The sequence below is a fragment of the Vicia villosa genome, linkage group LG6 (genome assembly GCF_029867415.1).
Source record: "Vicia villosa cultivar HV-30 ecotype Madison, WI linkage group LG6, Vvil1.0, whole genome shotgun sequence".
In the NCBI taxonomy this organism is placed as follows: domain Eukaryota; kingdom Viridiplantae; phylum Streptophyta; class Magnoliopsida; order Fabales; family Fabaceae; genus Vicia; species Vicia villosa.
Window position 1 is genome coordinate 162,678,814 of NC_081185.1, and position 14,859 is coordinate 162,693,672.

The 14,859-nt window shown below is 32.7% G+C and overlaps 1 protein-coding gene across 1 annotated transcript; it reads left to right on the forward strand.

Annotated features, from left to right (window-relative positions):
* Positions 1-7,454: 7,454 nt before the first annotated feature.
* Positions 7,455-8,582, forward strand: LOC131610925 (NDR1/HIN1-like protein 1). The gene is made up of 2 exons (XM_058883013.1): positions 7,455-8,351; positions 8,463-8,582. The coding sequence occupies exon 1, from the start codon at positions 7,663-7,665 to the stop codon at positions 8,293-8,295; it is 633 nt and encodes a 210-aa protein (XP_058738996.1). The 5' UTR covers positions 7,455-7,662; the 3' UTR covers positions 8,296-8,351; positions 8,463-8,582.
* The last annotated feature ends 6,277 nt before the right edge of the window (positions 8,583-14,859 follow it).

Below are 14,859 nucleotides of genomic sequence, written 5' to 3' on the forward strand. Positions count from 1 at the left end.
TTAAAAGGGATATTTTAATTTGTCAAATATATGTAGATGATATTATTTTTGGAACATCTAATGCTACACTTGGAAAGGAGTTTGCTGAGTCTATGCAGGCTGAGTTTGAAATGAGCATGATGGGAGAACTCAAGTATTTCCTTGGAATACAAATAAATCAAACATCAGAAGGAACGTATGTTCACCAAACCAAGTATGTGAAGGAACTTCTGAAGAAGATTAATCTTCTAGACTGCAAAGAAGCCAAAACTCCTATGCATCCAACATGCATCCTAGGTAAGGATGAGGTAAGTAAGAAGGTAGATCAGAAGTTATACAGAGGTATGATTGGATCTCTTCTATATCTGACTGCTTCTAGACCTGACATTCTGTTCAGTGTTTGTTTGTGTGCTAGATTCCAATCAGATCCTAGAGAATCTCATTTAACTGCTGTTAAGAGAATTCTAAGGTATCTGAAAGGTACTACTAATGTTGGCTTAGTTTACAGAAAATCTAAAGAATACAACTTAGTAGGATTCTGCGATGCTGACTATGCTGGAGACAGAATTGAAAGAAAGAGTACTTCAGGAAGTTGCCAATTTCTTGGAAGTCATTTGATCTCCTGGTATAGCAAGAAGCAAGCAACTATTGCTCTATCAACGACAGAAGCAGAATATGTCGCTGCTGCTGGTTGCAGTACACAGATGCTCTGGATGAAGAGTCAGTTAGAAGATTATCAGATATATGAGAGTAACATTCCTATATTCTGTGATAATACTTCTGCTATATGTTTATCTAAGAATCCTATTCTTCATTCAAAGGCTAAACATATTGAGATTAAACATCATTTCATAAGGGACTATGTTCAGAAGGGTGTTATATCTTTAAACTTTGTGGATACAGACCATCAATGGGCTGATATCTTTACAAAACCCCTGGCTGAAGATAGGTTTAAGTTCATTCTGAAGAACATCAGTATGGATTTATGCCCAGAATGAGAAGATGAGAAGTTCTTATGTATGAGTATCTTCTGAAATGAAAGTGGATTTTTTTTTAATCAGAAGTTCTGATTGAAATCTTTTAGAAATTATGATTCAGTTATTACTAACGTTTCATTGTCTAAGTTGATTCAGAACCTCTTTTAAAGCAAAACAGCTGTAACGTTCTATCTCGGGATGGTAAACCTGTCGTTACTGTTCATGGATAAGCGCGCGTGCAGTTAAAGGGACGCCGACCATAGGTAACTGTGCTAGTCACCTCATTTGTCTTTATTATCTCTCCTCATTTCACGTAACATTAAATGCTATCCATCATTTGTTTCATTTTATTTTTCTTTTAAATACTCTTCAAACGCTTCTCTTTCCCTCTTATATTTTCTCTATTACACTCTATCTGTGTTCTCCTTCTCTATCTCTTTGCATTCCCCATCAAGTTTTTCTCTCTCTCTCTCTTCCGTTTTCTTCTCTTGCTCAAACAAGTTTTTTTTTTTTTTTAAAAATCCTAGCTCAAACCTAGCGTTCATCCTAAGCCTGTTGAAGATCTATGACTCAAAGGCGACAGATCTCTGCATATCTCGGGATGGCTCTCCTAATACCTCTCAAGTCAGACCTCTTCTTTGATGTTGTTATCAACTTTCACCCAAAGACAGAAGACTTTCTTGAGTTATGGGAGGAGGTTAAGAATGATATTCTTAACTTCTATGTTAAGGGAAAGCCCCGTTTGCAACATTAGCTCTCTGTCTGTGAACTGTCCCTCTCTTCCTCTTTGGTCTCTTGGATCTCTCCTACAGTGGAGATTCTAGTCTGGAAGACAAGAGTCCACAGGGATTCTTGATGGGTTGACACAGAGTGTGTCTTGCTAGGGTGCTGTTTTTAATTTTTGTAGTCATTTCCTCTTGGAATGACTTTTTATGTATTTGCTAGGAATGTTTCTCATCTTGTTAAACATAAGAACCTTTTGTAATATCTTTTGATTATCAATGAAAAGTTTCTTTGTTTTTACATTCCACTGTTTTTATTTGTCGTTTTATTCATCTGAATCTTTTGAAATATTCTTTTTGATGTTATGACAAAAAGGGGGAGAAGATAAATGATAAATGATTTGATTAATCTATCAGTTGCTGGGTAAAGCTCCCACACATTTACTAACAAGAACTGCAAGTTCTATATGGTTTAAGTGTTTTGCAGGTACAAAGAAGTGAAGAGAATCCTCAAAGCAAACACAAGAAGCAAAACCATAAGGAGTGTTATTCTGTAAAAAGAATAAACTCATGGAAACTGAAGCAAGCTTAGTGCTATCAAGCTTCAGAAATCAGAAGCAAGAAAGAAGAATAAATCAGAAGCACTGATAATAGAATTTGATCCATATTTGTCTATTTGCTTTGACAAAATTCTATTTGCTCTGATACATTATTTCAGCCTATATGGCTCTGATACATATCATGTGTTCTAATATACATTTTATGTTCTGACTCGTTCATGCTGACTTTTGTCGTTTAGTGTTTGTTCTGTAACATTTCAGGATGTAGAGACGCTCAGATGATGCTCTGGTACATTCAACAATGTTCTGATACAAATCTAGCATGAAGTGATGTTGGTAGAAATTCAAAGCTCTGAAGCTATCCGAGGGAAGCAGAAATCAGAAGCTGTGAAGGTTCTAAAGATCCAGAAAACTCAAGTTCTGAAACTGTCCTAAATGGAAGCAGAAATCAGAAGCTGTGAATGTTCAGAAGATCAAAGAAATTCAAGTTCTGAAGCTGTCCTAGATGGAAGCAGAAATCAGAAGCTGTGAATGTTCAGAAGATCAAAGAAATTCAAGTTCTGAAGCTGTCCTAGATGGAAGCAGGAATCAGAAGCTGTGAGTGTTCTAGGGATCTAAAGAAATTCTAGTTCTGAAGCTGTCCAATGGAAGCAGAAGTCAGAAGCTATGAATTCTCTGAAGACAGAAGCTTATGTGATCGTCTCTACCGAAATAATCAGGGAAGTCTTTTATTAAAATTCTTCGAGTATTTATTTCAGGGGGAGATTATTTATCTCAGGGGGAGATTGTTAATCTCAGGGGGAGACATATTCATATGCTTATGCTATAGCTGTGTAATTTGTCTTTTGCCGTCTGCTCTTTCTGATCGCAAATTCATATCATTTATATATGTTTTTTGTCATCATCAAAAAGGGGGAGATTGTTAGAACAAGATTTGTTCTGATCAATTATCTTAGTTTTGATGATAACAATAATATGAATTTTGCTTAAGATAATATGGTACTCTAATCCAATGCAATTTCCTTTTCAGGAAATATATAAAGAGTATGCATAATTCAGCGCTCAGAAGCTTTGTCTCAAGGGTTCAGCATGCAACCTCAGAACATGGTCTGGCAAGACATCAGAAGATGGTCGAAGCAGAATCAGAACATGGGTCTATGGAAGCATCAGAAGAACAAGAGAACAGAAGCACTGAAGATCTGATGGTATCACGCACAGAAGCACTTCAAGGTCAGAAGATCAGAAGATGCTTTGCACCAAGCTGTTTGACTCTGATGATATTCAAACGTTGTATTCACAAACATCAGATCAGAAGGAAGTACAAGTGGCAAGCTACGCTAACTGACAAAAGGAACGTTAAAAGCCATTAAAGGCTACGCCAGTAGACACAGCGTGAACAAGGCTCGAGGTAGTTGACAAAAGCGTATAACATTAAATGCGATGATGTACGGAACACGCAAAGCATTAAATGCACTCAACGGTCATCTTCTCCAACGCCTATAAATATGAAGTTCTGATGAGAAGCAAGGTTAACGATCCTGAACAAAAACAACTCATATTAACTTGCTGAAACGCTGTTCAAATTCAAAGCTCAGAATCTTCATCTTCATCAAAGCTCACTACATTGCTGTTGTAATATTTTAGTGAGATTAAGCTTAAACGTTAAGAGAAATATCACAGTTTGTGATTATAGCTTTTAAGAAGCAATTGTAATACTCTTAGAATTGATTACATTAAGTTGTAAGGAACTAGAGTGATCGTGTGGATCAGAATACTCTAGGAAGTCTTAGAGGTTATCTAAGCAGATTGTAACTAGAGTGATCGTGTGGATCAGTATACTCTAGAAAGTCTTAGAGGGTATCTAAGCAGTTGTTCCTGGAGTGATCAGTGTGTGATCAGAAGACTCTGGAAGACTTAGTTGCTGACTAAGTGGAGAACCATTGTAATCCGTGCGATTAGTGGATTAAATCCTCAGTTGAGGTAAATCATCTCTGCGGGGGTGGACTGGAGTAGTTTAGTTAACAACGAACCAGGATAAAAATAACTGTGCAATTTATTTTTATCTGTCAAGTTTTTAAAGCTACACTTATTCAAACCCCCCCTTTCTAAGTGTTTTTCTATCCTTCAGGATGATGGGTAGATCGTGGCTATGCAAGGGAAGCTGAACCAATTCTAAAGTAATTATGTTTCGAATCTGGTCCCTAGACAAAATCATAGAAACATTATTGGAACAAAATGGGTGTTCAGAAACAAGCTGAATGAACAAGGAGAGGTGGTAAGAAACAAAGCTAGACTGGTAGCTCAAGGAAACAATCAACAGGAAGGTATATATTCTTCTGAAATCTTTGCACCTGTCGCAAGGTTAGAGACAATCAGACCCCTTCTCTTTTATGTTATCAATTATGATATAATTTTATATCAAATGGATGTTAAGAGTGCATTCTTAAATGAAGTTATTTCTGAAGAAGTATTTGTCAAACAACCTCTTGGGTTTGAGGACTCTGTCCACCCAGATTTTTTTTAAACTAAAGAAATCTATCTATGGACTCAAACAAGCTCCAAGAGCTTCGTACGATAGGTAGAGTAATTTCTTAATTTAAAGAGGTTTTCAAAAAGGAAAGGTTGAAACAACTTTATTCAGAAAGACTCTTGTTCCTGCAGAACACTTTTGAACTACCTTCTGGAAGAAGATTCCAATGAGGTCACAAAGGAGTTTGTAGATTTTAGCTTTAGGGTTTTGAGCAGTACAATTGATGCAAGCTGAAGATGAAGCTTGTCTTGCTTATCCGTCATTCGGGAGCCCTATATATAGCCTCTGAAGCAATAATCACCAGAATTAATGGAGGAACCTTGGATCCCCTCCATAATGAGTGACATTAGTAACCTCCGTCGTCATTTTTTAAAGGATCGTAACTCCTGTAACGGCGGAGGCCCTTCGTATGTAGGTAACCGTCGCGGCCGACTAGGGTGGACGACTCCGACCTTATTATAGGTAATGTCTGGCGATATGGAAAGTCGTGTCTTACGAGCTGGAACGTTGTCTCTGCCGAGCTGAGATTATGGGTCGACCGACTAGGAGGACAATCTGCCGACTTGAGGGTTTTCAAGGTTAATCCTAGTTCCTATCTGTCTTGTTCTAAATCCATTTCTTCTATCCTTTGCTAGTTTGTCTGATCGGCCTTAACATTCTAAATATGTACAACTCTAAATAAATATATCTTAATTATTCAGATCTATGTTGAAGACTTAATCTTTGGTTCTACTAATGCCTCTCTTTGCAAGCAAATTTCTGAGACCATACAGGTTGAATTTGAAATGAGTATGATGGGAGAATTAAAATTCTTCCTTGAAATTCAAATCAACTAATATATAGATGAAACTTATGTTCATCAGTCCAAATATACAAAAAGGTTTATGAAGAAAAGTCAATTGCATAACATATGATCTTCTTATATTATAGATATTATATATGTAATTTGATGAAAAAATAATCTTTTAACTTATAAAAAATAAATTTTAAAATCTTTAATATATTCAAAAAATAAATAAAAATCTATTTTTTGTGCAGGTAAAACAAAAATTACTTAAAATTTAAATTCAACTTTTTTTTATTTATTCATTGTTTTAAATTTAATGTGAATAGCCTATTTTAAATCCAACACTAGTTATGTTCCACATTGGTCAACATTAATGGACAGCGTAAGCGATTTCACTTTTGCTTTCAAGTGTGTACTCCTAATTAATCACTGCAACATTGAATCAGATAGGAAACTTCAATCATAAAGTGGCAAATTCTAAAACACGCAATCCTATAGACATTGGAGGCTAATAACTACTCTTATATACACCCCTACACATTTTCCGCCAAACCTATACTTGCTTAATTTGTTCAAGGTGAAAAAAAGGATACATGTCATATATATATCACATGTTCATTAACTAATGCAATAAATAATGACAGTGAACTAACAATAATTCACTTTTATTATGTTTAAGCTTAATTTGATGTGAAAATGACACTACATTTTAGTTGAGCCGAACCATTTTTTTTTTTAAATTTTTGATATTTTGCTTTACTACCGACTAATTTATAAAGAATAATATCATCTAGTGAGAGTCCTGTTTTAAAATTAGAGTAAGTTTTGTATAAACTAATTCAGCCGAATTTAAATTCAAGACTACGAATGAGAATATGTCAGATCAAGTAAGAGTCTATGACCTAGCATATACAAATCAAGACCAAACGAGACTTTTTTATAAATAAAAAAGTTTTAGATTTTTTTTATAACGCTATTTAGTTAAACAAGCTAGACCACATGTTTTAAAAAAATTTAAGTTTTTTTTTTTTATAAACAAAATGGATATATTAAAAAGCACTAGGGATGCTTAACCCAAAGAAGGTTACAAAAAGGAGAAAAAAAGAAAAGATGGGTATAAACCCCTAACTAGATGCAACCGGGCAAAGAGCATCTAAAGCACCCCACCTAAGAAAAATTTAAGTTTATCAAACCGACCTATTTTAATAAATATGGATAAATTTATTATTTTTATATTGTATTATGTAATTTATATTAAAATACAAGAGTAAATGCTATTTGAAGAATTTGTGAAAATAAATTGAATAAACTTAAATAAATAATCTCACAAAACTTAAGTTACTATAAGTTACTATGTAAGCTCAAATAAGTCAATGTAAACAAATATTTAGTCTTATTGTACTTTTGATTATCTAATCTATTTACATATTAGTTGAATTGCTTATTTTCATATGTCAAATGAAATAAACTTTTTAAGTAAGTTAAAATACTAATTAGACTTTTAAAAAGATCAGACTCATTCTAAAAAATAAGTTTATGATATAACACAAATCAAATTTAAACTTTGATTTTTTTTAACAAATTAAGCTCAAACTTAACAAAATCTAACTCGATCTAATCTATTATCATCCCTTGTCAAGATTTCGACAAAATTCTGAATTACTGCATAGTAGGATGTGATGCACATAATGCATATATAAACAATCTCACAATATATTTGTGTCCGATGTAATACACATAATGCATACTAATATCACAATATATTTGTAGAAAAATACAATAAATTACCGTAATTTTGCAAAATAAAAAATATACACCTATTGTGAACTAGCTATCATTCATGCAATATAGTATGCAATATTGTTCCACCATGTAACATAATTTTATCACATCTTTTCAAACACATCATCCTCACTATTATTTATTAACAAACTATAGCACCTTGAAAGCGATAACTTTCCAACCCATCTCCTCCTTCTAATTATCCCCACTCTCTCCCACCATCACTCCAACCATTTCTCACTTCTTTCACAAAAAAAAACCTCAAACCTTATTTTCTCCAAAACAACTTCAAACCTTATTTCCCCCAAAACAACCACCTCAAACCATGTCGGTAAAAGAGTGCAACCACCACAAAGGAAGCAAACACAAACGCATCAGAAAAATCTTCTGGGGAATCGTCATCTTCCTCTTCATCGTCCTCCTCACAATCCTCATCACCTGGGCAATCCTCAAACCATCCAAACCATCTTTCATCCTTCAAGACGTCACCGTCTACGCCTTCAACGCCACCGTCCCAAACTTCCTCACCTCAAATTTCCAAGTCACCGTCTCTTCTCACAACCCAAACAACAAAATTGGCATCTACTACGACCGTCTCGACGCTTTCGTCACTTACCGGAGCCAGCAGATCACCTACAGAACCGCCATACCACCGTCGTACCAGGGCCACAAAGACGTTGACGTTTGGTCGCCGTTTGTCTACGGGACCAACGTCCCGGTAGCTCCTTACAACTCCGCTAGTCTTAGTCAGGATCAGAGTAACGGAAACGTTCTTGTTGTCGTTAAATTTGACGGTAGAGTTAGGTGGAAGGTTGGTGCTTTTATTTCCGGTCATTACCATGTTTTTGTTCGGTGTCCTGCTTTTATTACGTTTGGGCCTCAGAGTAACGGAATCTCCCTCGGTGATAGCGGCGCCGTTAAGTATCAGATTGTTCAACGGTGCACCGTCAGTGTTTAACGGTGGAGCAACATCATTCCGTCAACACCGTTTCCTCTGTTTTTCTCTGTTTCTTGGTATATTACTTTTCTATATACTATCTTTTTAGTTATATTTTCTTCCATGGTATTAAAATTGTACATTTTATTGTTGTTATTATTAAAGTTATATAATTATTGCTATTTTAGAATAAAAACGTACTTGGAGCGCTGATGGAGGAATTAGAGAAAATTTGTAATATGTGCGCTAAGTTGTAAACTTGTAATATTTACAATTCAATCCATTAATAAAATATTTTTTTGTGTCAATTTGGATAGAAGATGTATGAAGCATCTATTAATTGATAGTGTTATTTTTGCTTTGTTCTTTTCTTTAGAATATTTATGAATATGTAATGAATGATTCATTTGGCTTTGAATCCTTCTCTTTTTGTTTCTTTTTAATTGGTTATGCTTACTTAGGCATGTGTATATACTTGTTTATATTCTCAGCCACCTGTAGTATATTATTGGATCAATAATTAAGAGTGTATACATAATTTCAAGCTTAGTTTTTCATTTTTGAAAATGAAACTAAACTAATTATGCAGTTAAGTGTGTCATTAATTGGACTGAATTGCTTCTCATGTGAAGTGACATATTTTTTGAAAGGAATTGTATGTTTGTTTTTTCACTAATCAAGTGGTATTTATGGAATATATATAGAAAAAGATAAGCTTAAGGGAGTTATTATTTGTTTTGCTTTCTTAAAAAGTTGCTAAAAATAACTATTTTCCTAAAGGAAAGTAATTAACATACGCACTTAGTAGTTGATTAAAGTCAATGATGGAAGGATTTGTTTATATTCAATCCACATGGCATAGTGGTGATGGTCCTTTTCATCATCCTTACCTAACGGGCTTAAAGAAATGGTTTTGGCTTATGTCATGGCAACACATGGATACACCTTATATTCACTTATTATATATTTTCACACTATATTTATACGTTATATTGTCTGATGTAAAATTCACGTTCAGAACTAAACATATGAAATATGAATATAAGTGAAATGTGATCGGTCAGTAATCGGTTAGCTGAATCATGAATATAAATGAAATGTGATCGATTAGTAGAAACGGTGACAATTATATATGTTTATGTAATTCCATTGTCAATAACAAACAGAACACATGGTTAGCATGGAAGTAGTTTGAACTCAAAGGGGTTTGGTATAGTGATCACCGTCAAGACTCAAGATTGAACATATTGAAAGGAACCTTCTTTGATTAGTCAACACTCAAAACCGATCTCACCATGTGCATGTGATGTGATGCAACTTTGATAATGACTCACGACGCTCCATTCCATAATCATGTAATGAATTTAGTTCATCCATACATTGAAACGTCACCGTTGTATTATTATATTTGCTTGCTTCTAACGGGACACTATCATCGATCACATGCTTTATATGTTACGGTGTTGAGTTGACAATAGCCCAATCTCTCGGTTAGTTTTGTATTCAATATCTTTACAATATGATTTCTTTTTCTCCTCTTTTTTGGGCTTAGAACTAGCGTGAAATGCCTTAAGAATATTGTATAATTAGTTGTTTTAAACTTATGACACATTTGGTTTCACATTTATAAAAGAAGCAAAAGTGAACTTTAAAAATGTAGAATTAATTTTGATAGGTTTTGATTTCTCTAAATTAAAATTGATTTTATTTCATGAATTAAATCCAAATCGATCTTGATTCTTTATTAGTTAAATAAGTAATTTTTACATACATTTAGTGTTTTTTTTTAGGTCATTTTAGTGCATCGTTGTTTATTTTGATTTCTTGTATTTGTGTGGTGTATTTTATTTTTCTGTCTTTGTGCGGTGTTCATTTGTTTCTGATTGAAAGATGAGTTTTGATCTAGTGCAGATCTAATATATGACTTTGGTGCCATTAACACTATAGATTCAGAAGCATGAATGTTTCAGACATTTCAATATAGTCATAATTATATTCATAAACATATGCAATTTGTCGTATTATGCTATTAACATAGATGTTGTGAGTTTGTTTGCATATTCATCACTTTCATTTTTGGCAATTTTTAATTTGTATTGCAACAATTGATTGAATGAATATTTTTTAGTAAATTTTTTGTGTGATTATAAACTAAATTTCTACAATTAAATTTATTATTGAGCTAACAATTATATAAATGAATTTAAATATATAACACTTTATTACCAACCCACTTTTAACTAAAATAAAATTTATTCTTTCCTAATAAATTCACTAAAAAATAATTTTTCGTAATTGAATAGCTAAAAATACGATTTAAACTTATTTAGATATCAATGACTTAGATTCTTAGACTAATTTTAACTTATTATTTAAACTTCAAATAGCGGCGAGAATATCTTATTGCCCACTAGGGGCGACATGATCGTACTGTCCACGACACGTTCCATCCATCTAATATAAATTCAATGATCATCTACCATTGATAGGATGAATGGTTACTATTTTCGAGAAACCATAAATATAGGCCCATTGTCCCTGATAAATATCTCTTCCCGAGGGTTGTGAGGGACATTTAGAGTCCACCCCATAATATCCCAAAATACTGAGCTTCTCACTCTTATGAACTTATTCCAACCTTATAGAAAACACCTTCAAAACAGGGCTTCTCACCATAGGAGTGTCACGCATCTGTATTTTTAGCAAGTACAACTGCGTGCACCATGGGGCTCAGATAAATCTGACTTGGGCTACATCTTTCATCATTACCATCATTTTCATATCTTTCTTTCAAAAATGGTCAAGCATGATCCAAGCTTCATGGTTAACACCATTGGCGAAGGTTTTGCAGGTTGATAAAATTCTAGTTTCGCCTAGAGGAAATACCTCAAATGGGTGCTGACTACGAATGTAATATCCCCAAGACTCTCTGAAGCCACGCAGAGAGGACTAGAGGTCATATTCGTTTTCTCTAGCAGTGGCGCCATCAAAGTCTACCTTTATGACAATGTCCCAATGGTCATCATTGTGTAATACGATAATTGGATTATCCTGCAACTCTTAATATATCCGGGAAGCTTAGCAGACATCCTATTATAGAGCACCTTGCAGAAGCTTCAACTCGATCCCAATAACATAAAGACATTCTAGGGCTCGCTAGTGGGCTTATCTAGTGAGCAAGTGCAAGTGAAGGGTCATATAACCTTGGAAACTACCTGCGGTGCTGGAGCAAATTTCAAGGCGATCAAAGTCAATTACCTCTTATGGACGCCTTATCACCCTATAACATCATCCTTGGCAGGACGACCATCAATTTGTTAGGGGCGATTATATCAACTCAGTACCAGGTCTTGAAATACCCGTTACATAGTAGGAGAGTCATAACGATCTGAGGAGACCAAAAAATCGCCCAGAAATGTTATCAAAGTAGCCAAGCAATGAGGAAGGACGATGCCTCCCATGAGGCGTCCCCCCTTTTTTGAAGCTTATAAGTTGTTTCTACACCATTATTTTAGTCTCTTTCCTTTCCATTTAGTGTTTTAAAATCATTTTTCTACTCTTATGCGTGTTTTTATGTTTAATTTGTTTTTAGACAATAAGGAACTTTATGAAAAATAGGGATAAAAAAGCATATCCTGCGGTATAATTTTCTAACAACCAACACGTGTGGGGCTTGCCCATCAACACACCTGTGTTGGACATCAAGCAGTTCTCTAGTACAAGAGGCCAGAGGCTAACATGGTTGGGCCTTGTCAGCCAACACATGCCGTATTGGTCACCGATATCAAAAGCATACAACACAGTTGGACCATGTCAGGAAACACGGGTCGTGTTTCTCTCCACCATCCCTTGTGTCTAATAACACACCCATGCCAGGCTCACTCTATGAGAAACATACTTTAGGCCCAAAAATTTAAAAATTCAAGTTCATTTTCATTTGCAAGTTTATTTCTTTAGCAAATTTATTCTCCATCAAGTTTATTTTCATTACAAGTGATGTAAAAATTAAGCTCCATTGGAGCTTTTTCTTTAATCAAGTTATCTTTATCTTCAATCTAGGTTTTATTCGCTTATTGTCATGTTTATTATTTTCTTTTGATAATTATGAAATTGCGATGCATGTTATTTGTTTTATCGTTGAAAATGAGTGAGTGGTTCTGTAAGGACTAAGGATAATGATGACTGTTTCGTGACATGTCTCAGCTGAATCCTTTAGTGTTTAAGTATGAGAAACCAAGCTATGAATTATTTTAGAGTTTCGAATTTTTAAAGCATATATCTTTGACGAAAGTAAAGGTAATTCAGATACTGATCATACACTGAAAGGATATGTTTCGGTACTCGATAGCAGATTTCTAGACAACTGAATACAAGATGATGAAAATGTCCCAAACCCAGTTAAGAAAGTACAATCTTTATATTTGTGCGAAATTGCTCTCAAATATATAAATTGGGACGATGAAAGTGGACAACGCATTTATTTGAGACAAGACAACACGCTGATGAAAGTAGGTGTTGTCAACTTTTTCCTATTTTCTATAATCTAGTTTGTTTTTCGTAATAGAACTAGAAATTTATGAGTACGTGTAGACAAAAATAATGTATCCTAGGATCTCCTCTTTTAATATAATTTTCTATACTTAAAATTTTATTTGTTTAAACTGGAGACCTCAATTTATATTGTTTTAGCAACACATAAATAAGATAGAATTTGGTAACCATTTGTTTTGGTCTCTGAAGTTAGACAGGACATTGCCAAAAAAACAATTGGAAGTTGAAAAAAAAAAACAGAGAATAATATTTTTAACATTATCAAAATACGTGGAGGTGCCAAGAAACTATAGTAAGGGTGCCAGATAAAAATCTTGACAATTTGTTGGAGTCATTTTGGGCCTATATAAGAACACGGCATTATGTAAGTTTTTTAAAATGGACCATGTCTCCAATTTCATTTAATAAAAGAAAATCTGTTAGCTACAACAAAGTTGTACCCCACACTCTAAAATCTGTAAAATGACTTCAATGCTTTTATAATTTATAGGGTCTATTTGTTTTGACTTTTTTTTAAAGTAATTTTAATAGTGTAATATAATTTTATGAAAAAAATATTCACAAAATTATTTTTAAAATATTATTTTAGATATTTTATCATTCTATTGAAATTTTTGTTAAATATCAAAATTTTAAAAAATGACTTAATTTTAAAACTATTACAGATAATTTTTAAAAAAAATTATTTTTGAAAAACAACTTTAAAAATGGCGATTTCGATTAAGTTTTGATATGTTTATATATGGAATATTAAAATTAAATTTTCAATTTAAAAAAAATGAATATAAAAACTTGTAATTTTTAAAAATATTTATTTAAATATTACAAGTTTATAAAACTATTTTTTAAAAATTTAATCTTATAAAACTATTTTAAAACTATTTATAAGACTATTTATTAAAATTAGTGGATCTCAATTGTATACTCCACACTTTAAAACTATTTATAAAACTATTAAAATCTTATAAAAACTATTTTTTAAAAGATAATGCATAAAATCTTTAAAAAATCTCACTTTACACTCAAATTTGAGAACCACATATTTTATGTAAAATATTTGAAATTTCATAATCTTCTATCTAACTATAACGATCAATTGTATACTCTGCCTAAATTATCTTTTATGTTTAAAATTATCAACTATCTAACTATAATAGATCAATCACATGTTTTGCCTAACTTATCCTTTATGTTTATAATATTACACACTAAAAGGGCTTATAAGTAAATAATAAATATCTCAATTAAAACTCTTCTCCATATCACATTGTCTCACAAGTGTCATTTGCTTATTGGCCCCATTGATCAACTTTTTCCCTCCAACATACGCATTCCATCTTAATTAAAATTTCAAATTTTTCTCACAATTATTTTCCTACATTTTCTTACTTTTATTTTAATTTTTTTCTCTATTTATTTAATATCACTAAAAATACTAATAATAAATTTTTATTTATCTCATGGGTTACTATCAACGTAATATCTATTTTATTTTAATTAAACATTGTCTTAATTTGAGAGACAAAATTCTTATTTTAAAAATTAATTTTTTTCTTTCTCCATCTCCTGATGCCTTTTTTTCTTCTTTTTGTATGATTAATACTATTAAATTTATATGATTATTGTTCATTTTATAATTAAGGAAATTATTTTAAATCACATTTTTATCTGAATACATTTTATATCGCATCAAACAATTTTTTATTTCTCACGGGTCATTATCAACACAATATCTATTTTATTTTAATCAACAATTACCTTTAGTTGAGAGAAAAATTTTATTTTCAAAAGTTAAAATTTTATTTTTTTTCTCCATCTCACAGGTCCTTTTTTTTATATGGTTATTTATATAATTGAATTTATATGATTATTGTTCATTTATAATTAAGTAAAGTCATTTCAATTATATGTGTCTAAATACATTTTATACAATAACTCTTGAATCAACCGAATGTCTAGCACTGGAAGTCGACCCAATGTTAGTAGACTGATGATAGCGATATGATTGACTTCTATTCATCCTAATTTTGACTG

What these genes read in the sequence shown, in the direction of transcription:
- LOC131610925 (XM_058883013.1), top strand. Translation starts at nt 7,663, where the DNA reads ATGTCGGTAAAAGAGTGCAACCACCACAAAGGAAGCAAACACAAACGC.